This window comes from Populus alba, chromosome 8 (assembly GCF_005239225.2).
Source record: "Populus alba chromosome 8, ASM523922v2, whole genome shotgun sequence".
Lineage (NCBI taxonomy): Eukaryota > Viridiplantae > Streptophyta > Magnoliopsida > Malpighiales > Salicaceae > Populus > Populus alba.
The window spans coordinates 4411418-4433128 of NC_133291.1; the positions used below are offsets into that span (position 1 = coordinate 4411418).

General features: G+C 35.3%; 3 protein-coding genes across 7 annotated transcripts; 1 reads left to right on the forward strand and 2 right to left on the reverse strand.

The window, feature by feature from the left end:
- Window positions 1–740: 740 nt before the first annotated feature.
- LOC118055844 (omega-3 fatty acid desaturase, chloroplastic) lies at window positions 741–3711 on the reverse strand. Its single transcript, XM_035067850.2, has 8 exons — window positions 2744–3711; window positions 2467–2556; window positions 2269–2335; window positions 2079–2171; window positions 1784–1969; window positions 1591–1671; window positions 1294–1431; window positions 741–1195 (listed from the first exon to the last, which is right to left on the reverse strand). The coding sequence occupies exons 1-8, from the start codon at window positions 3256–3258 to the stop codon at window positions 1010–1012; spliced, it is 1356 nt and encodes a 451-aa protein (XP_034923741.1). The 5' UTR covers window positions 3259–3711; the 3' UTR covers window positions 741–1009.
- Window positions 3712–5034: 1323 nt separating this feature from the next.
- On the reverse strand, window positions 5035–15510 carry LOC118055842 (uncharacterized). Of its 5 annotated transcripts, none has more exons than XM_035067849.2 (24): window positions 15223–15510; window positions 14903–15033; window positions 14536–14620; window positions 14217–14270; window positions 14027–14118; window positions 13810–13913; window positions 13433–13508; window positions 12568–13024; window positions 11760–12089; window positions 11310–11513; window positions 11103–11201; window positions 10943–11015; window positions 10064–10191; window positions 9674–9962; window positions 9362–9591; window positions 9162–9286; window positions 8894–9011; window positions 7170–7225; window positions 6982–7075; window positions 6711–6900; window positions 6565–6633; window positions 6391–6491; window positions 6251–6313; window positions 5035–5408 (listed from the first exon to the last, which is right to left on the reverse strand). In XM_035067849.2, the coding sequence occupies exons 1-24, from the start codon at window positions 15316–15318 to the stop codon at window positions 5301–5303; spliced, it is 3372 nt and encodes a 1123-aa protein (XP_034923740.1). In that variant the 5' UTR covers window positions 15319–15510; the 3' UTR covers window positions 5035–5300. The 5 variants fall into 5 exon arrangements, with proteins under 5 accessions (XP_034923740.1, XP_073267237.1, XP_034923739.1 ...); XM_073411136.1 differs by having other exon boundaries at window positions 11310–11408; window positions 13433–13514; XM_035067848.2 differs by having other exon boundaries at window positions 13433–13514.
- A 3418-nt stretch (window positions 15511–18928) lies between these two features.
- On the forward strand, window positions 18929–21490 carry LOC118055841 (gibberellin 2-beta-dioxygenase 2). Its single transcript, XM_035067847.2, has 2 exons — window positions 18929–19847; window positions 21048–21490. Exons 1-2 carry the CDS (start codon window positions 18975–18977, stop codon window positions 21372–21374), a joined length of 1200 nt encoding a protein of 399 aa, XP_034923738.1. The 5' UTR covers window positions 18929–18974; the 3' UTR covers window positions 21375–21490.
- Window positions 21491–21711: the final 221 nt, after the last annotated feature.

The window sequence follows — 21711 nt, forward strand, 5'->3', positions numbered from 1 at the left end:
TAATTTTTTAAAAAATCAAATTTAATAAAAAATTCAAATTTTAAACTCTTTAATTACAGCGGAAATGGTTGTCATTACTTTAACTTCGTAGTTTATTTTGTAATACATTTATTCATAGACCCACGAGTTTTGAAAATCAGTCACAAACCCAATATTGATCACACAAGACCCTATATTTTCATTTAATGATCATCCAGGGTCCTTCCATCCATGCCCATTAACAACTCGAACTAAATCTTAGAAAAACGGAGAAAAAAAATGGAATTTTTCTTTTCAAAAAGAAAGGAAATGAACTAGATAATTAATCCTGCCACTAAACTCACAGATTCTCGACCGAACGTAACCAAATTCTCAACCTCAACTGTGTTTTTGTATAGTTTTTAATGGTATTTTCATCCATTTTAATAAGATTTTTTTTACAATGATCATATATATTGTAGTTCACATACATTCTAAAAAACACATAATTTTCCGACAATTAATATACATATTGATTTGTTGAAAATAAATTTATTGTTTTATGTTTTCATGCGATTTTATTTAATGATATTTTTATCTATTCAACACGCAAATTTTTATTATATATATATATATATATGTTTATTATTTTATATTTTTGTGTGTTTTTCCTTTATTTTTTATAAGATTTTATTATAAATTGATAATATAGATAGAAACAAAGCCCGCATACTACAAACACAACCGCATAGACCTATCAACATAAAAAATAAGAGAAGAGAGAAGCCAAAGATGTCGATTTTCTATTACAATGACGCCACAAATATAGTAAACTTCTCGTGTCCATGTTGCAGCGGCTGAGATTTACCATCCGCGACACCTCTTATCAAATAAGAAAGAGAAGAAAAGAAAAAAAAAAAGCGTGGCAGAATGAATGGATGTCCCAATGGCTGAGGACAATGATGCCCAATTGTCAGAAGCTAAATGACTTGATATTATAGAATCCTGGCTTGGTAGGCTTCCCTTGCGATGCCCAGAAGCTTTGGTTTCTTCACTCTGTTTTCTCTGGTCCACAGAGCTCGGGGTCTGTTTGATAATATAAAACATCTCCAGTATTACTTACATAGTGATCTTGTTTCATGCTTCTTACAAGTGTTCCCAGCAAGTAAAATGGAAGAGGTTCAGATTTCCTTGGTTCGCGGTAATACTTCCCGAGCACAGGCTTAGCTGCTTCTGTCTGCAAAAGATCAAAATGAACAATAATTACAAGCTGAAGAAAGTGGACCACTAAAGAAACACAACAACAATTAAGGTGCAAACCATAACGCCACTTACTGCTTCAACTAAGTGGTAGTGTGGGATTTGAGGGAAGAGGTGGTGAATCACATGGGTCCCAATATCATGGTGGATGTTGTTGATCCATCCATAGTCACGGTCAAGTGTTGTAAGGCCTCCCCTCAAATAGCTCCATTCCTATTGACAGCCAGAAAGTATTAGATGCTAGCTCAGATAATCTAACCCTACTGAACTTTTATATCTCGTGGAAAAATAGACAATTTGGTAGGAGAAGAAAAATGACCAGATGTTGATAAGAAATGTAAGACCAAAGGCTAAGGAGATTCGTCTTCCTACCTTTCCACGATACCAAGGAAGTTTCTCATCATGACCATGGTGATGCAAATAAGTGACCAGGTCCAACCACATGACAAAAATCTGCATTTATAGGCAAATCCAAAAGTATGAACATAAGCACTAAAGAATAGTTGACTTTTAGCAATTCTAACAAATGGCAACGAGATACGTAAACCCCAAGAGCTAAACCTACCCAGTAGGGAATGCCATAGAGTTTAAGCACTTGGAAAGGACCCATTACAAAGGATAAACAAACAAGCAATGCTGCCATTGCAGTCCAACAGGCGGTTGAGGTAATAACATCTTTCCTCTCATTTGGGACAAACAAATCACTGTCCGGATGGAAATGAGAGCCCTTCTTTCCTGGACTTCTACTCCACTGTATGGTCATTGAAACCCGCATCACATAACAGTCATCAATCTATTAAAAAAAATTATCTCCTAAAGTTAATTACTTGATTTGGCTAACCAAGACGCAAAAGGCTCACCAGATAGACAGGGTAGGCAAGCATAGGGAAAGGCAAAGTGAATCTCAATTTTCTTGTGACATTATCCAAACTCCTGTAAATTTTCTCAGGCAACTACAATAACAAATAGTATACATCAATGAGTTCCGAGTTTGAAAGAATTGAAACAATATTACTTGAAACTAAGAGGTCAATGTTCTCAAAAACTCACTGGATGCCAAGATTCATCATTCTCAACATGTCCATGGTTTTGATGGTGGGTTCTGTGGCTAATTCTCCTGAAATAATTATCAAAATTGCAAGTATATATGAGTATACCAGATTGTATTGAATAGGTAAATACTAAATTGCCAAAAACTAAACAGGACACTGAAATACTTGAAATTTAGCAGGTATCGCAGCAACATACCATCCATGATAAGGGACAAGGATTGAAGAATGAAGGAGATGACCCACTACACTATTAAGCTTTGGATTATTTGAGAAGCTCCCATGACCACTGCAAAATTATAGGGAAACGCAATCAACGTTAGAAACAAATAAATAGGCACCTCAAATGCAGCACCAGAACACAAGGAAAGCTGCAAATCCAGTGTTAGAAAAATAAAATAAAAAATGGCCATAACATTTCCTATAGAAAGCAATAAAATTTCAAGCTCAATACACGAAAAAACATATGAATTTACCAATCATGGCCAAGAACAAAGAGGGCCCAGAACATGGTCCCCTGAGCAAACCAGTAAAGTGGCCAAACAACCCAATTGTTGAAGTAAGCAGCAATAGCAGCCAATCCAAAAACCACAGCAACATCTCTCACAACATAGCTCATAGATCTCCATGGATTTTTAACCCAACAATGCTTTGGGATAGCAGCTCTTATATCAGATAATTTGAAAGGTGGTGGTGCACCAGGGTCAAAAAATCTACCTTCCTGTTCATTAACACCATTAACGCTTTCTCTTTCTTTGTCTTCCTCTTCACATACTGGAACGCTAACCGGAACAGCAACATTTAACGCCCAGTTTCTTTGTCTAGAACAACTCGAGACCTTGAAAGGAGAACCAAGATTGCAACTTTTGGAGTCTCGTGGCTGTGTAAGCTTCAAAAGGTTTGTACTTTTTGATGTTAAGCCGGTTCTGCTTTGAGGATAGATTCTAGGAAGGGGTCTTAGGCCACATTCTGATACAACCCAGCTAGCCATTGAAGACCAAGAAGCAGAGAATGCAAGAGTATTCAGTTCTTGCTATCTCAGTTCATGTAAGAAAATAGAAGAATTGAAGCCTATATAAAAAGTGAAAAGAAAAGGTACAAAATTGCAAAGTAGATGAAGGGATAACACAAGGGCTTCTCTCCTCCACTGCCAGCAATAAAATTCTCAACTTGTGCTTCTTGTTGCTTGTCCTCTCTCTCTTTTTAGTGTGTCCATGTATATATATGTATATACTTGTGAATGTAGCCGTGTTGCTGTCCTGTGCTTCTCTGGTAAAAGCTTGAGGGCGGTATGTTTTTGTATTTTTTTAAAAAATTAATTGGGTATTTGGGAAATGTGTAGTGGTGTGTGAAAACGAAACATGGATATTGACCCACTGTGTGGTTTTCTTTTCTTCCCGTGGAGGGTGGAACATCACAAGCGTGGAAGGAGAAACCAGACTGACGTGGTCAAATCTGGAATGTTGATTATACATAGTTGGTTGTGTCGAGGTCGTCATCTTACAAGTCAATTCATCTATTCTCATTTTTAGTAGCTTTCCAACCTTAAAAATGAAGTCCTTTCCATGTTTCGTTCTGTCATATGCTTCACGCCATAGCTATTCTCTGGCCCGCGTAGGGAAAGAACCCGCAGGCCACTATTCGATTATAAAGAGTTTGCTAATAACTTGTGTGTGTTTATTACACTTTCCAGTTTATCCGACCACTTGGGTCAAGTAAACTTTTCATGCTGCATATGCCTTATGTAGGGGAAGCTGATATGAGAAGATTGTTAATTTTTCAAGCAACTCAAAGTTTGGAACTATTTGCATTGTTGTATAAATGAAACTCGTCGAGTAACTAGAAATAAATATAATTAAAAAAACAAAATATAATTTTTAATGGGTGATAGATTTTATCTTCTTGATATCACTGGATACTCCCGCACCATAAATTTTTTCCATCATAATTGCTGGTTCTAAAAACGACTATAATTAAAATCCTATATTATAATATTCTTTCTATTTTAACCAAAACAGGTTTATATATAAACAAAATAGATACGCAAACCCAATAACGCCCATGCTAACACTATCTGAATGAAGACGCGGGGCCAACAAGTAATATCCTACTAAATGTATGGGAAACTTATGTACAAGTGCTTTTTTATTACCAAATTAAAAGACTCAAGATTTGGAATTTTGGACTCATTTTAATAAAGGTTTAATGACATATTTTACCCCTAAATTATTGGGATTGTGACAAAATAAGGCATCGATTACCAATTTGATCTGTTATATCCTCAAACTATTATTTATTAAGCAAGTTAAAACCCACGACCAAATTACCATCAAGACCAAACGTCAAACTTTGAAGCAATATATTTCATTTCTCTCTTTCTTTCTTTTTTTTTAATTTGTTGTCTGAGGATACTTGACAGTAAAAACTTTATTTTACCACAACCTCAATAATTTGAAGGGTAAAATATGATATTAAACGGGTTCGGACCACCCTACAAAATAATTTACCACCCTACAAAAATAATTTACCATTCCTCTCCCACCCATGAGCTTGCCTCCAGAATCCCATTTTGGCAAACATGCAAGGGGTCCCAAAGAGCACCAAAAACCACTCGAGTAATTAATCAAATATAATATGGGAACTCCATTGGAACAAAACGTTCTCAACTTTATTATTTATTCTTTTAATATTCCAAGTCAACGTGGATCCCTAATGGTCGAACAGGCGCGGCACAGACTTTCACCGTGTTCAAATGTCAAGGGTAGGGTTAATGATATAATAATACTTGGCCATCAACTTGCTCATTCCAGCCGATGAAAAGAACATACGGTGTGAAAAGAAAAAAAAACAAAATATATAAACGAGTTGCTTTGACTACTCATAATATACACGAATGGCGGACATCTAAACGATTAAAGTATCAATCATCAAAATATGCAAAGAAGAAACCTGGTTCTGATGGTGCCATCCGAAAACGTTAATAGTTGATTCAGGATATGCACGGTCAACGATGCGCTTTCAGGGAAGCCACTATCATATGTTCCACCATTTGCGTTTCTCCATTTGCTTGGCAAGTTCACTTGCCATTGATGCAAAGTTTTCGGCCCCACTTTGCAGCTCCGCTGTCCGCTCACTGAGCCTCTGTTGTGAATAATATAAACGAGGAGAAAAGAAAAGTTAGGCCAAAGCTAATCACTACAGGAATTTCTCCAGTGTGTTTTCCTACAATTTGAAGAGAGTTAATCAATATGTGGTTTGATTTAATAGGCCTCCTTAAGCTACTAAATCCGCAAAGTTCATAACTGCTTTTAGGTTATCAAACTGCATGTTTCTAATTGTCTTGTTTGTGCTATTCCTGATGTAATTCTTTAAATGTCGTCAAAGCAAGAGATTAAACTTCGAAATTAAGACTAAATATCCCCAGAGCAAAGTGATTTAACCAGAAATTTTACCTGTAATACCAAATCCTCAGTCGCACAATTAGTTAGGAAAAAAGAAAAGAAAGGCATGCATTTAAGTCCATTATCGTACCTAAAATCAATTTAACAACAATTGTCTTAACATTCAATGAGAGACTACTAATAAATAAATAAATGCTGACCTCGATGTATGAAGTTTCCAAGAATTTAGTTCGAATAGGAGATGCCATTTGGTAAGGTTAAGATTGCAGCCACTACCAGATGCTTATCAATCAAAAAGGGTGGCACTAAGCAACTGTATTACAAGTATCGTTTTATTAGTTTAGGTGCAACGGGGGCCATAACAATTCATGGATGGTTCTTAAAAGGGGGCCCAAATTGTCACGTCAAGTGGGTCCTCAATTGTTAATCTGAGTTTGGTATATAATGACTTGCTGTCGAGATTGCAACCTTATAACGAGGGCATAATTTCAAAATATTGAGCCTTAAAGGCAACAAAAACTTCTTCCAGGAGATTCATCCAATGAGTTCATAAAAGGGAACCAAAACTAGTTCTATTACTACCTCAAGTTTTTCCTGGCGTTGTATGAGCTTGTCCTTTGCATGTGCAGCTGCAGCAGAGGCATCCTGCAAACATAAACTACCATGTCAAAAAATAGATAATCCACAAGACATCAGCATTTTAACCTTTCATGTTGAATTACCCCCTTCCTATATTTAGCCTTAATTTCATCGGCTGTTCTGAGCTTTGGCTGTGAATCAGTACTTGCACCTTCAAATAATCTTTCCCTTTCTGTTCCCTTATCTGCAGAGCAACAAGAAGAGCGGTTAGCATGAATTAGCAAATCTGCCAAAGTATAAGAAGATTCGGGGTATGCCTTTAGTATCATTCTTCTTCGTTTCAGATGAAGGTGAGACAAATAGAGGTTCGTCAATATCAATGTCATCTGCAGCAAACAGAAGCAGAGTCAGGAAAAAGACCAGGTAAGGAAATAGAGATTCTTAGAGCAAGGGGATACAAAACCTATGCTAAGCTCCACAACTTTTTGGTCATCCGCAAGGTCGATAGAAGGCTTTAAGAAAGGAGGGCTGGAAAATATGCTCTCTAAATGAGCAAAATCATTCTTACAAACTTCAAGAAGATCTACATGGTGCTCTGCCTTGCTCCCTGGGAAATCCTTAATCAAACCACCTAAAATACCAGAGGAAGCACCCTGCAGCCACAAAAGTTATTAGCATCATGCCCTAAAGTTTTTTTGGGGAAAAATACAGAAAGCCTGAAACATAACTCCAACCTGTATTATCTTCTGATTGGGAGATAAACTGATTGTGGCATCAGCAGCAGCTGTAAGTAGTTTATCATGCAGGCAAGGCAATGACTCTGGAATCCTAAAATTGTAAACTGTCTTTTCAATCAAGGTTCCAGGTCATAGGTAAACAGAAATAACACATCCACATATAAGGGTGTGGAAAAAAGAGAGACCTGAAGTGGTTTTCAGAGGCCAAAAGCGATATAGCAGCAAATTCACATCCATTCACCTATAAAACAAAAAAAAGAAGAAGAAAGAAACCCACCAATCCAAGTTAGATATAAAATGCCAAAACTATGGTAGAAGCTGAAAAGAGATTGGTGGGGCATAAAATATCGACATCTAACACAAAGCGAACTAAATTTTATTTTGGATCACTAAGCTTACATCATTAAAAAGTTCTAAATAGGTGAATTTATAACAGTACAATAATCACAGAAAAGTAGTCAAAAGTAAAGACTAGATGCGAGTCATATAGGATCAATAAACAAAAACAACAAACAAGTTTCCATCATCTTAGTTATCAGGAGCTGCTCCAATTAGTTTTTGAATGTTATGCATCATTTGTCACTAAATCATTCGAGCCTATGATTCCTTCCTCCTGAACCTATACGAGCATCAGCAACAGTCTGATCAATCTCAACTATCTCCATTGACTTAATCGAAATTTATCTCCCAGTCCATACACTAATAAGCATTGCTCATTGCCAATATAAAGACAAGGCTTCAAGAAGGAAATCTTGAATGGAAGGAGACGAAAATATTTAGATGAAATGAAAGAATTGTGGTCGATTCTGTCTTTATTATAGGCTGGAAGAATCTGTAATTTCTGGGGTTTATGATATTCCATTTAAAAAGAAATACTCTGCCTCATCTCAAGTGTCACTCAACTCTTCTTGGGCCAGTATGAAACGCACAATCATGTTCCAGTTTGGTGAAGACCTATGGCGAAGTTATTAAAATGACCAAAAAATGAAATATGTCCTCGGCTAATTATTAAAACCATACCATAACTGCTTCTAAACTTGTCTTCCCTGCCCATTAATGTGGTTGTTGCACCTTTCACCAGTCATTCCAAGATCTATCTCAGTTAACTTAAACCATACACATCTCATTTCAATGCACCTAAGATTCTTCTATAGAGAAGAATATTTTGCATTTTAAACTTAATTTTCCAGGGGATTATCTCATAGTTATAGTTTCCATGTTGCCAACATTAGGTATAGATCTTTCACTCTAGATCAATTGTTCACAAACACGACGCCTCCTCTGACAAAATAAAAGGAGGTAGAAGGAGAGAATACTTTGCAATTCATTCCTGCAGAATGTATCAGATAGGCAAGGGTGCATCGTATCAGCATGTTTCATGCAAGTGGTCAACGAACTTTCACTAGCAGATCTACCAAATCTAAGTTTCCATTTGGTATATAACTTTTGCAAATGAATTTAGGTTATTTTTTTACTTTTACTCAAATAAAAGTCCTAGATATATTGGGTTAGAAATATCTTTTTGACAAGAGTAAAAAAGCTACAAATTGCATGAAAATTTTGCTTTAATCATAAGTAAACTTTTGTAACATTTAACTTACTGATTCTACATCACACCTCCTCCTTGAATTTGTTTTTTGCTTGGTGTCCTCTTTTTCCCAACATACTTCCAAGTTAAATTAATAGGAATATATATTGATAGGTATTTTTGTCATTGGTGATTTATGAAAGATAACATTTGAATTCTGACTCAGTGAATTGTGAGAGTTTCATTCTTCAAATTTGCAGAAGATGGAAAAAGAAAAAACTATGTGATTCAAAGGTTCCTAAATCAGGAATTTTTGCTGGTAATATAACACAATGAAAATATTTTCTCTGTCCGGAAAAAAAATGCAATAAAAAATCTAACCAGAATAATCTGAGCATTTTCAGATGAACATATTGTCTTCTCCATATTAGTCTTGAAGTTCCACCTTAGGATTGACATTAAAGAGCTTTCTACAACCACTTCAAGATCTGGCAAAGATCTGTCTAACATAAAATTAGCTTCTACACGAAAGATTTACTAAGATTCATCAGATGATCAATTTCCACTAAATAAGAGTTATAGAAAACTTAAAAAGCAAATGAAAATTTGCAACATCAATTAAACAAGAGAAGTACAATGAGTGCTTTACCTAATTTCAATCTCTCCGGTCTGATAGAGTAAAATGATCCCACACTCTTTATCGTCCTTCTTGAATGGTGTACTCCAACAGCATGGTTTCATGAGATTTACCTTTCGAATAGGATCACTGTCCACCTAGAATAAGAGGGCTTTACTAAATGGAAAGTGGAGGTACAGATGGTGAAACCAAAGACTTATAGAAAAGGGCACCTCATTCAAAGAATGCAAATGCAATGCATCCTCACAACAAATCAAAAGCAGAAAATTTTCTTCTCTCTGCTTAAAGTGGGCTGCTTTAGCAGAGGCCTCGTGGTCAACTTTAGGTGGAGAACTTTCACTGCGAGAAGCAGCTGGGGCAGATTCACTTTTAGTGTCACTTTTCTGAGATGAAACAGATAAATGTTTTCCACTAGACATTTCAGAGATGTAGCTGCCACCATCTGCTTAGAAAAAATCAGAAATTCATTTGATTTGTTCGAAGCAAAAAACACTATTCTCTGCCCAGCTGAAAAAAATACTTGCCTATAATATATATTGAAGGTGACATAAGTTCCGTTGCAGACTTTATTGATTGGGAGCAGAGAATACCACCATTGTTTCCATTCATGACAACAATACAGGCATCTTTGGTCATAGCAAACACTTTCAAACTTACATGATCTTCCACAATTGTGGATCCAGTGTCTTCTGAATTATTTATTAAGTCAATACAATTTGAAAACACAGCCAGAGACTTGACAGGCAAACTGGAGCTAGATAGACTGTCCGTGAGAAATAAAACAGATGATGTACTAGTGTCAAGCATTGCTACCTGAAACATCCAATTGAGAAATCAACTCTCGAAACTAATTAGGTTGATAATTTGGCATTTCAATTAACAAAGAGGGAAAAGACTAAGCAAATGATTCCCACCCGGGCACAATGAAATCCCACAGCAAGTCTGGTTCCAGAATTTGCAAATTGCAATGCATATATAGGAGAACTTAGGAAAGAAAATACAGCTGTACATTGAGGTCCATCCTCTTGGTCCAGAGTGTAGACTGCACAGATGCTAATATGTTAAACTAAAGACTGAAAAAAAGAGGAACTTCAATCATTGCAAAAACAAAGATGCTGTCCATTTTCTCCAGCATTAGCAAAATAATAATCACTTTTACTCATTAGACTATCCATTCAAACTGAAACCAGCATCTAATCAAAAGAGAATGAAAAACTCAAACCACGCCATCTTTCTCTATGAGGATTAGCTGCATAGTGCCATTTTGTTGTAAGACCAGTTACTAAGTTAAGAAGCTTTCTATTGAACAATAAATGGAATCTTTATAAAATAAAATTCTCTGTTTCAATCTTCAGGGAAAAAACCCTACAATTATCCATGAAATCTTCAAAGAAGAAAAGTGAACATAAAATAGAAATATGTAGCTGGGGTGGATCAACTTCTAATCAACCAAGCTGTGCTGACAGCACAGATGAACATTTAGAATAGCGAGCAAGAAAGAATAAGTCTATCTTCCAAACTATCAGGGAAAATAACACTTGCTTTCACTGTGAAAAGCTTATTTCAGAATGGAAATCCCAGACTTACAGGTCAAACTGCAAGTTTTAGCATTAGGTCAAACTTTTTAGAACCATATAGAGTCTAAAACTAGCTTCTCTATAATGATCTAAATATTAGTAGTCCCTCAACCAATTTCTAAAACCCATACATCTTGGACCTTTCTGCAATTTTTTAAACCAAATTTATAAATAAATAGAGAAAGATGCAGATAAAAAGTATATATAGGATGATACCTTCTTTTTCAGTTTCTGTCACAAACTTCAAACTCATCTCATCAGCACTACATACAAGCTTATATAGACGAACCTACACACTCTCCAAGAGAAATAGAATTACCAAAGCATTAAATTTCAGTAGTCATAAATGAATCACTGACAAAAATTCAACTCTTACCGTACCACACTCATTGCCAATAGCTAAACATAAGGTAGTGGAGCAAAAATCCAAAGCAGATACTGATGCATTAACATCAGCAACATTGATACCTTTGACCTGTGCATCACACAAATTTGGGGTCCTTGACCATCAATTTCAATTCAATAAGGGATGCATGTCAATGGAATTTGAAAATGAAACTCACAAAATTGTGAAAGTACTAACCTCTGGTCCTAAAACATAAACGAGTGCAAATGTTGGATAGGTGGCATCCCATATTCTTACAGTTCCATCTTGGTAACCAGCTATATATAATCTCTCAACCTGATATTTTTCAGCATCATGAAGTTGGCTAGGAACTCCACCAGTCAAAGGCCAATTTATATTTCCAGAAGAATGTGTTGCTTGAGGTTTTCTAGCAGAAATTGCCTAATAAAAAAAGAAAAAAAATTGAGAAAGAAAAACTAGTTTACCCAAGGCACAAGGATTCCAATCAAACATTTCTTGTGGAAAAGTTATTTTTTGGTTGGAACCATGTATACTCTCAACAGCTGCGCACATAAAAGTGAAGGAAAATGGTAGAAGATTTTAAATTCGTTTTTGCATTTCCTTTTCCTGTCAAGCAAATGAAATCTATTTTATAGCCGCTGGGCTGTGATTAAAAAAAAAAAATACCTCAGATAGAGCCTTTGTGAACTTGCCATCTCTAAAGACCAGACCAAATTTTGCTGCAGTCAATTGTGGTTCGATAGTAGGTATTACCATGGGGTACTGCATTGAAGAAACATAATTCCTTGTCTCTTGTAGGGACGTTGAGGAAGACAAGTCAGCGTCATTATAAAAGTGCAGCTGTCCTGGATTAGTTAATACCAAAGTGCCCGAAGTTCCCATCAAGCCACCACTAGGTAAAACAACCATATCAGCAAAAGAACCATTAAGAGTAAGATCAACACGCCCAATGCATTTTAGACTTTCTATTCCAGAAGACCAATCAAGGCTCAAAATCTGTAGAGCATAAAAATGTGTTAATATAAAGTGTGCACCATCTGGACTTAAACATTGAAAAGAAAGACTGACAGATCTATTGTTGATCTGATTATTGGATTTTTAGTCACTAAAATTCTTGTGAACTTTGATAGTGCATAATGACCGGACAAAAATCTAACATACTCGTGAAAAAGGATGTATCAAGTGCTAAGCCACTTTTAGCTTCTGATTCAATGAGTTAACTTTCATTCAAAAAATAGCATTCCTCATCTCATATATGCCTTCAGGTATTGATGATATAATAAGCAACTATTTTTTTCTCCTTCTATGGATAAAATAAATAAGCTCCTATCTCAGATTATTCATGAAATGTTTCTTAAATCCCCAGTTGAGTGAGACAGGACACCTTGATAGTTTTTCATCTATTAGTATGAGAAATATATATAAGAACAAAAAACAAATTGTAAAAAAATTAATCTTAATTTAGAAATCAAACCGTTAGAACTTCTTCAGATCCAATTGCATCACCACCATAGATAAAGAGCTGGCCACGACACTCATTATGCGGTCTGTGTGAAGACCAATGCAAAACAATGACAGGGAGTCTTCTGTCACCTGTGGATAACTGTAGCTTAACAACATCGTTTGATGATTTTGCAGCATGCTTATCTGTAGCAGAAGCAGTACTTGATAGGTTCCACAACAATATATCTCCATCAACATAACCAACAGCAAGAACTGACCCATCAGTAGATGCCCAACAGAGGGCAGCTATCTCTTTCTCCAATGGCTCATAGTCTGATCTATCATCAGAAAGCTTGTGTCCTATTTCTTTGTGAGAATCAGTTATTTCACATTTCAATTCAATATCTTTGTTCCCTTTAACTAGAACAACTTTATCTTCGGAGACATCCCAAAGAATCATCAACCCATCCTCATATGCAATCAACACTCTGAAACAAAACAAATTATTTGAAATGCATGAGAACAGCATAAAAGAATAAGATGTGCATCATAATACAGCCATGCCCTTATTTTATACAGATCTAAAACTCGTGTGATTAGACACATGCACAGAACCTCAGGAGAGAGGGAGAGTAATTTAATCTTAATAAAGCATACCCATCTCCATGACATATGGTGCAAGTGTCTGATTCTACATTTATAGACAGTCCACATACCTCTAGAAGCAAAAAATTATAATTTATAACGAGAAAAGAGTCAACTGCTGGTGCATGGTAGATAAATAATAAGACCATCTCAACATGTTGAGATTCAAGAGAAGAAAACCTATATTTTTTAAAGAAAGGAAAGGAAAAAAAACACAAGAGGGAAGGAACTTCAAGCAAATCTTGTCTTACTTGTTTCCTTGAGAAGAAGGTTGGGGCAGAACTCCAACAACAGAGTGATTCTTAGGTGATGACATACCAGATGCATCTGGCACTAATTGGCATACATGTTAGCATAGAAATAAATAGGTAAAAGCACACAAAGTATAGAGAGATGGAGATATAAAGAAGGGAGATCACGCCAACAAAATCAGGCAAAAATTAATTCAACACCAGTCACTTTGTAGCTGTGCTAAACCATAATCATCTATCCAAAAATAAAATAATCAAAAAGTGATCCTTCAAAAAAGATAAGAGTAGCTGTAAATTAAAAAACTAGTGCAAAAAAGGTTTGAAAAGAATTCATTCACCTAAACCTTATCAAACTCAATACAGAATAAGATCATTACCCTCTGCTACATCTGCAGGAACATGGTATGGCATCGGTACAAGTTTAACTTCTTCGGCATTATACTTTAATACATGCACCATCCCATACTCATCTCCAATATACCTGCGGTGTTAATGGGTAGCAAAAATTAAATGAAGTGCACAATATTTCACACGCCTTTGATGGAAATAAATAAATTCCAAATGCAAATGCAGTATAGTATCGCTATTTCATACATGTAACTTGAGGCAAAAATTACAGAGAATGCAGTTATATTGGAGTCCCATTGTAAAGTGGAAGCAATTTGTCTTTGCTCTAAATCCCAAACCTGCCAATATTGATAACCTTTCAATACACAAGCTATATAATTTCTAGTACTAGAGAAGATTTTAACAAGAAGATCTAGCATAGCTACAGGAGCCATACCTGAATCTCATTGTCACTTGACACGCTGACTAGGATACCTTGATTTTGTAGAAACTATCAAAAGATTTAAAAAAAAAGTGAATCCACACATGTTCTGACATTTGATAGATAAAATAAAAAAGGATGCCAAATAGAATGTGGAATTTGGTTTGATCTTTAAATAATCAAGTAAGCAAATGCAACCCCCCACCCCCCAAAAAAAAACCAAGAAGAAGAAGAAGAAGAAGAAGAATTACGAACACATCAAACAAAATGAAACGACAAGGAGAGAAAAGGGACAGAAAGATGCGAACTCATCTCCAGATCTGAACTTACAAACCTCTAAGTATTTGAATGGTAATGTCTTTGGAGAAACAAGAAGTCCTTCGATGTTATCACCACCGATCACTTTTATTCTTCCATCCCTGCACCAATTAAAGAACCAAAAAAACAAAAATCATCAAGAAACCTCGTATTGATGTTTTCTAATGCCTGCACTTCAACTTTTACAGCTTCTCTGCCGATCACTGGATATAAAATATACGGAAAATGCAAGCGATTCCATTCAATAAATCAAAACTCCCAGTTCATAAAACAGCAATAAACATACGTATTTGATAGAAAATAAATCAAGCAAGGCAGTCGCGCAATAACTGGTCAATAGTCCAAAGCTTGTTCGGAATTAGAAAAAGAAAATGTAGACTTACAGTGTTCCAATTGCTAAAAGGCTTTGAATGTGATCAAAAGCTAAAACAGACGCAGTGGAAGGGATCCCATAGTGTAGAGCAATCCGTGGATTTATATCTTTCAGTGTCAACCCTCCCTTTGACACATTATCCTGAAGTTCATTAAATTAGCATAAAAATGAATCATTAATTCCATTATCCTGAATAACTCAAAATTGAATTTGTGAGCATTCCTTTGATTAACGAGATTAATATATGAATCGAAGAATTGATTTGATAAATCAGACAAAATGTTGTTTAGAAACCGAATCTATTGCAAAAGTAAAAAAAGAAATCAGTACCTTTGCAGGTGGTGGTTGCGGTTGCGGTGGTGGTTGTTGCTGTGGTGAAGTTGGTTGTTGTTGTGCGGTGTTTTTTTGAAAGAGTTTGGAAAACATGGTAGATTGACGAGGGGCTGTTCTTTCTTCGTTTCGAATTCAAATTATCAAGCACCGACGGATATGACGGAGATGATCAGGGGGTTTTCATCGGAATAATTTTTTTAAGATGAACGGTCATACAGAGCTGATGACGGGTTGGTTTGTTTACTTGTTTGTTAACCGAGGTTTTGCCAGGTTGTAAATTGCACGGTACTTTTTCTTGTGTTTAAAAATTATTATTTTTATTTTTTAATATTAAAAATAAATTTAAAAATTTATTATTTTAATATATTTTTAAATAAAAAAATTTTTTTTAAAAAAGAATTATATTTACCATCTTAAATATTACCTTAATTTCTCCATGAACTAAAAAAAATTATATACTATACTCTGATTTTTTAAAAGCAAAATTCAATGTCAAAGGATAATCTTACTAATTAATCATTAGTTTCTTGTTCACCAATTAATCGTAAAAATTGAACGAAAGTAGTTAAATGAAGACGAATTGTGGGATGGAATTTTCTTCGACGATGGATCTAGATTGCGGAGTTGAAATCGGTAAAGACTTGACTCTGCTCGGTTTTAGCTTTGCCTTTTTTTAATTGCCATCTTATGTGACAAGAAAAAAAATTGTCACCTTGTGTGATAGAAGCAGCGCAGTTCAGCTGATAGCATAATGGCTTATGGCTGCTTAAAGAATAAAAAATATGTTTTCTTGAGTCTTGGTGCCCCGATCAAACACAAAAATTGGAAATACAATCTAAATTATATTTTTAAAAAATTTATTTTTTATTTTTATTTTTATTAAAATTTAATATAGTTTATATATTTTGGATTGTTTTGATATATTAATGTCGAAAATTATTTTTTAAAAATAAAAAAATTATTAATATATATTTTAATACAAAAAATTATTTAAAAAATAACCATTGCTACATTGTGAAATATTCTTGCTCAAATCTCCTAAAAACGTGTGAAAAAAAAAAAGGCACACGGAGCATCGAGATTCCACATATGTTTGAGAAATTTGTATCTTTTGTTTAGCTTGTCTCGTATTTATTTCTATCATGTTTTATTGTGTTAATTTGTTAAAAAGAAACTATTTCAAAATACCTTTTCTCTTTCCATCCTTGAACTCTTGATTTGTGTGCAAGTTTTTTCAAACAATGACAAAAAGTGATAAAGAAGAACGATAAAACTATTTAAAAATAAACGGATATAATTTTAATATATATTAAAAATAAATATAATTTAATTATTTATTATTTTTCTCTCCCTAGCATACTAATGTTAATATTTAAAAAACGTTGAAGAAACAAAATATCTATAGATTTAAATAGCATGTTTTTAGACACATCACCTTGCATGTTCCAAGAAACGAAACAAGCTATATACATGATCAGTTGAGTACCAATATTTCTGAAATGAACATTTAGAAGGGAAAAAAAAAAACCGGAGGGATGTTAAGGATCTTTTGATGGCCTAATAGCAGCATATTTGTTTTTATATTTTTAATTTTTATATTTTTAATTATTTGATGTGTTGATATTAAAAATTAAAAAATATTATCTTAATATATTTTTAAATAAAAAATACATTCTCAAACAACACTCTAAATCATTAATTAAGGCAACCAATTTTTTGGCGGTAATAATGAGCTTCAAAAATCAAAATATTCCAATCGGGGACTAATTTCGTAGACGACGCTGTGGGACTTCGCTTTGGATATTGATGTGATCACGATGATCTTTGTCGTGGTTGCTGATGTTCAAGCCATCACGTTAGGACCCTTGATTGCTTGGGCCATGGAGTCTCGAGTGGTTCAGTTGAAAGTTGAATCCTTGGATGCTGGACGAGTTTATTCATGAAGCACAGCTGTGTCTCTCATCCTCGTTATCCCGCCTTTGCTCCGCCAGATACGGTGGCAATGTTCTTCTCGGCACTCTCTCCGCGAATAAAACCATAGTGAAAATTTCGAGACCAGGATTAGAGTTTTCAGAAACTCTCCTTTTAGATTTGGTACGAGCTTCCTTCTCGAAATGCCTGCCTTAGCGAGACTACTAGTATCTCTATATAATAATCTGATTGTCAAATATTAATAACGTGCATACAAGAAGAAACGACAAATACGTTCTTCCCGATCCTTTGATATGCATTCCCAGTTATCATAAAGTCAACCGGGTCAATAAGTTACAGTCGTCAGGAATTAGCAAATGATAATTACACAGGTGAGGAGAAATATTTAGTTTATAAACTCGTAGAAAATAGTAACTTATAATCACAGTGATACATATATATATATATATATATATATATATTAGCAAGCATGTATCAAGTTTGCAATTGATATTAAAATAAGGCTGTAGCAGCATGTATATTAATTATAGAATATAGCTTTGTGTACATTAAAACAAAACCAAAGAATATATACTTTATTTATTGATACATTTTAATTTTGATAAGGAACACTCGACAAGAATAAAAAAAAAAAATCGACGATAAATTAAGCATAACAAGAGCCGGTAGAGACCCATGTCAGATAAAATATGCATCAAATTCCAATTATTTTTTTTTACTGTGATTTATCGATATTGGATTGGGCGAAGACCTTGCAAGGATCATTCTATTTGGCGCGTGCGCTTTGAATTTCTTTGGCGGTTCTGTGTTTACCCTCCACGTGGGAGAGGTCTCTCTTTTCCATTATTTTTGGGGAATTTCTTTCCTAATGATAGTGGAGTCAAAATGGGCATGGCCGAGACATCAGAAAAGGCCACGCCACGGCCCATGATTCGGTGTCTCTTCTGCAATATCAATGCAGTCGATTCATCTGGATATGCGGTGGGAGATATTATATAGTTGATTTATTAATAATGAAACTTTACATACGAGCATGTCTCTGTCGTAGGCACACGAGTACTATATATTATGGTATTTATGACAAACATATGGTACGTTTCAATAAACAAACAGCAAAGAATAGTTTAGTGTACCCGTGTAACCGGAACCTGCTACCACCAGAGGCCCGCAGCTCTCCGCACAACAAGCCAACAGCCTGCCACCACTCATAAAAAAAGATCACGGGTTTGTGGGAGTGATAAAACGATGACTGTAATTTCACGAGGTGTGACGGGTAGAGATATGAGTTGTGATTGGGTTTCATTTTTTTCTCTTTGAAACGATTCAATGAGAATCCAATTGAAGACTTATCTCGCACCCCCCTTGATTGTGATTGGGTTTCATTTTTCAAACATGAGGCGTGATGGGCAAATTAAACATTTGGCTAAGGCTGTATGTCACAAGATCGAACCTAATTTTTGACTAGTTTCATGCAGCTATGTTTATGTAAACTTTATTATTATTATTATTATTATTATTATCTGCCAATGTCACGAATTAAACGAAACACATCGAAATATGTACGCCACCTAGTTTAATTAATCAGACCAAAAACATAAATAGGGCCCATATCCAACATGTTTTGTCAACATCGATCTGCTCTCTTTTCAAGCCATGTCCCATGCGAACAGTCAAAACGCCAATTAATTAACGTTCTATGTTCCACACGCTCATTTAAAGAGTCATTGATCCTGCATTATCACCATCAGCTTCTCGAATTAATTAACGTTCTATGTTCCACACGCGAGAACACAAAAACCTTGACACACAGGCGTGGCATGCAACCAGCATCCATATATAAACAAACAACACATCTGCACATCATTCGAATATTTATCTTCTGTTCTCCATATCATATCATGACCTCCTCAGCTCAAGAGCAAACAAAACATCTGTCAAAAATGGACACCACGACAGCAGCCCCGCCACCAACGCCATCAGCGCAGTCGCACAGCCAACTTGCCTCTTCAGCAGCATCTGCCGATACCCTCTCTCGTCTCCTCCACCGCCTCCCCCCTACTCTCTCCCTCCCCACTCGCCGTTCCACTCCTGCCACGTCTTTCCCTCTCATCTCTCTCTCTGACCCAAACCTTCAAGACCTTCTATTCTCTGCATCCTCTCAACGCGGTTACTTTCAACTCACAAACCACAACATACCTTCCCAACTCGCTACCTCAGCGGAGTTGGAATCTGTTTCTCTCTTTGATCTCCCTAAAGATAAAAAAGAATCGTACTTTCCTAAAAACTGGCCTCTGGGTTTCGAAGGCGATGAAGATGGAAACGGCGAGTCGTTCTGGTTGGACGCTGAGTGTTCCACTGTTTCAACTGAGTTGGTTTTACCTTCCCTGCGCGAGCTAACTCGGGCTCTAGAGAAAGTGGCGTTAGAGGTAATTCAAATGCTTTCAAATGGAGCGGGGTTCGAGAATCCGCTAAAGGAGGATCCGACCCGGAGTTGTTCATTGTTATGTTTACATGGTGGTTTGGAAGGGAATGATGGCAAGCCTGGTCTGTCGGGTGGGTCTTATCCCTACATAGTCGGGTTGCAGTATCAAATTCGGTGCCAGAAGTATTCCCTGCTGACGGATTCGGGTTGGACTACTGTGCTGCCACAGGTCGACTCAATTATGGTTACAGTCGGCGACATTGCTCAGGTGAGCTTTAATTAACCTCCTTATATACATTCTAGATTAGCAGCAGTGGTTCAGAAATTTTAGGTGGTTTGTTACTGGTTACATTTGTTTTTGGGTCCAAATTATGGGTCGGGTTATCTTGGAGGATGCCCTAAGTAAATGGTCCAAGTGCTCCATACTTTATAAGTTAAAGCAAGCTCCAAAGTTAAAACAAACAGATGGCTCAAACTTTTGGGTCTCTTTCACCATTAAACATGTAATTTTGAATTTCTGTGCCAATGATGGGAGTTACTTGGACCAATGACTCCATGTTACTTTAATGCATGAAAAATATAAATGTTAGGAGGCAGCACAGAGCTACACGTACATGCTGACTGGCTTGTGGGGCAGGAGTTTATGACAAGAACACGTTACTAAAGGCTTCGACGACTCAAGAAAACAAAATTCATGGGCCATGGGATGGGTTGGAATGGACCAGCTTTAGCTCCTTACAGAGGCCGCTCAGTTCAAATATAAATGGTTTATTTAAACTATTTAATGGATGTCAGATTTAGAGAATATTTTTTTAATATATTGTGGTAATTTTGTTTTTTTTTTAAATATATTTTATTAACTAAATCATTAATTACTTTTAAAACTTTAATTTTATAAAATCTAAAATAATTTTATTTTTATTGATGAAAACCTTTTTTTTACTTACATGTATCATTTCACGACATTAATTTTTAATTAAATATACTTTTTAAAATTATAACTAAAAATATTTTTTTAAAACCTATTTTTTTTTCTAAACTGTAACTGTAAAACCTATTATAATGCCAAACACATATCTAATGGAAGTCAGCAATTAGGCTTATATGGGTATCTATGGAGGCTTGGAGCTAGGAACCTAATCGGACTACGCTAGACCTATCCGGGGCTTAATTACGTTAGATTTTTGTTTGGTCAGTGTAAATGCAGTTATTTTTTAAATAATTTTTTATATTAAAATATATATTAATATTTTTTTATTTTTTAAAAATTATTTATAATATTAAAATATCAAAATAATTTGAAAATACTAAAAACACATTAATTTAAAATTAATAAAAAATAAAATAAATTTAAATTGACACACATTTACAAGTAAAATATCATCTTTTATTGACTCACCTTATGCCCATCTGAGGAAGTCAGTTGTGTATATGTTTTTTTTTCCCATTTGGCATGAACGAACGGTAGGTGTGGAGCAATGGAAAATTGAAGAAAGTAAGAGGAAGACCAATGGCATGCTTGGGAGATGGTGAAAACTCGAGATGCATATCGATGTCACTACTAGTTACTCTTCCCTCGGAGAGTACAGTCTCTCCCCTCCTTCCTAAAGTGATTACTGATGGAGTTAATGCAAACGAGGATGAAATCAGAGAAGAAGATGAAGAAGAAGATAATATTCAGAGTATATGTAAGACGGGAAGGAGATTTGGCTCGTTTCCTTTCGATGACTATGCTTGGAGAGTGTATCATGCACCTCTCCTCTTCAAAGACCCTCTTGACAAATATCGCATCTAGATTCATAATTTTTTTGGTCTCATTTTTCTTTCTTACTTTTTATTCAGAGAATTACATTGATGGTTTTGTATTCCCATACTGTGTGTTGTTTTCTCATATTGATTTTTTTTTTTTAATTCCTTGCTTTATGTTATACTCAACCATTATGAATTCATTTTTTGAACACCATTTATTGTAGAGTCGTTATCATCATGCTTGTAGTTTGTTTAACCTATTTACGTGGCTGGTTTTCTATTATAGGTTAGATATTTTTATTTTTTATAAAAGAAATTGTATATATGAGTTTTTTCAATGCATTTCTATAGTATAAAAAATTAAAATTTGAATAATTTTTTTA

Excerpts from the sequence above, each read along its gene's own strand:
- LOC118055844 (XM_035067850.2), bottom strand. The coding sequence starts at position 3,258 with ATGGCTAGCTGGGTTGTATCAGAATGTGGCCTAAGACCCCTTCCTAGA. Across the intron at positions 1,672-1,783 it reads TCTATGGCATTCCCTACTGG|ATTTTTGTCATGTGGTTGGA; the intron begins GTAGGTTTAGCT and ends CTATAAATGCAG. Across the intron at positions 1,196-1,293 it reads ACTACCACTTAGTTGAAGCA|ACAGAAGCAGCTAAGCCTGT; the intron begins GTAAGTGGCGTT and ends GATCTTTTGCAG.
- LOC118055842 (XM_035067848.2), bottom strand. The coding sequence starts at position 15,318 with ATGTTTTCCAAACTCTTTCAAAAAAACACCGCACAACAACAACCAACT. Across the intron at positions 13,025-13,432 it reads CCTTCTTCTCAAGGAAACAA|AGTGTTGATTGCATATGAGG; the intron begins GTAAGACAAGAT and ends GTTTTGTTTCAG. Across the intron at positions 6,901-6,981 it reads CCAATCAGAAGATAATACAG|GGTGCTTCCTCTGGTATTTT; the intron begins GTTGGAGTTATG and ends TTGTGGCTGCAG.
- LOC118055841 (XM_035067847.2), top strand. The coding sequence starts at position 18,975 with ATGCAACCAGCATCCATATATAAACAAACAACACATCTGCACATCATT. Across the intron at positions 19,848-21,047 it reads CAGTCGGCGACATTGCTCAG|GTGTGGAGCAATGGAAAATT; the intron begins GTGAGCTTTAAT and ends AACGAACGGTAG.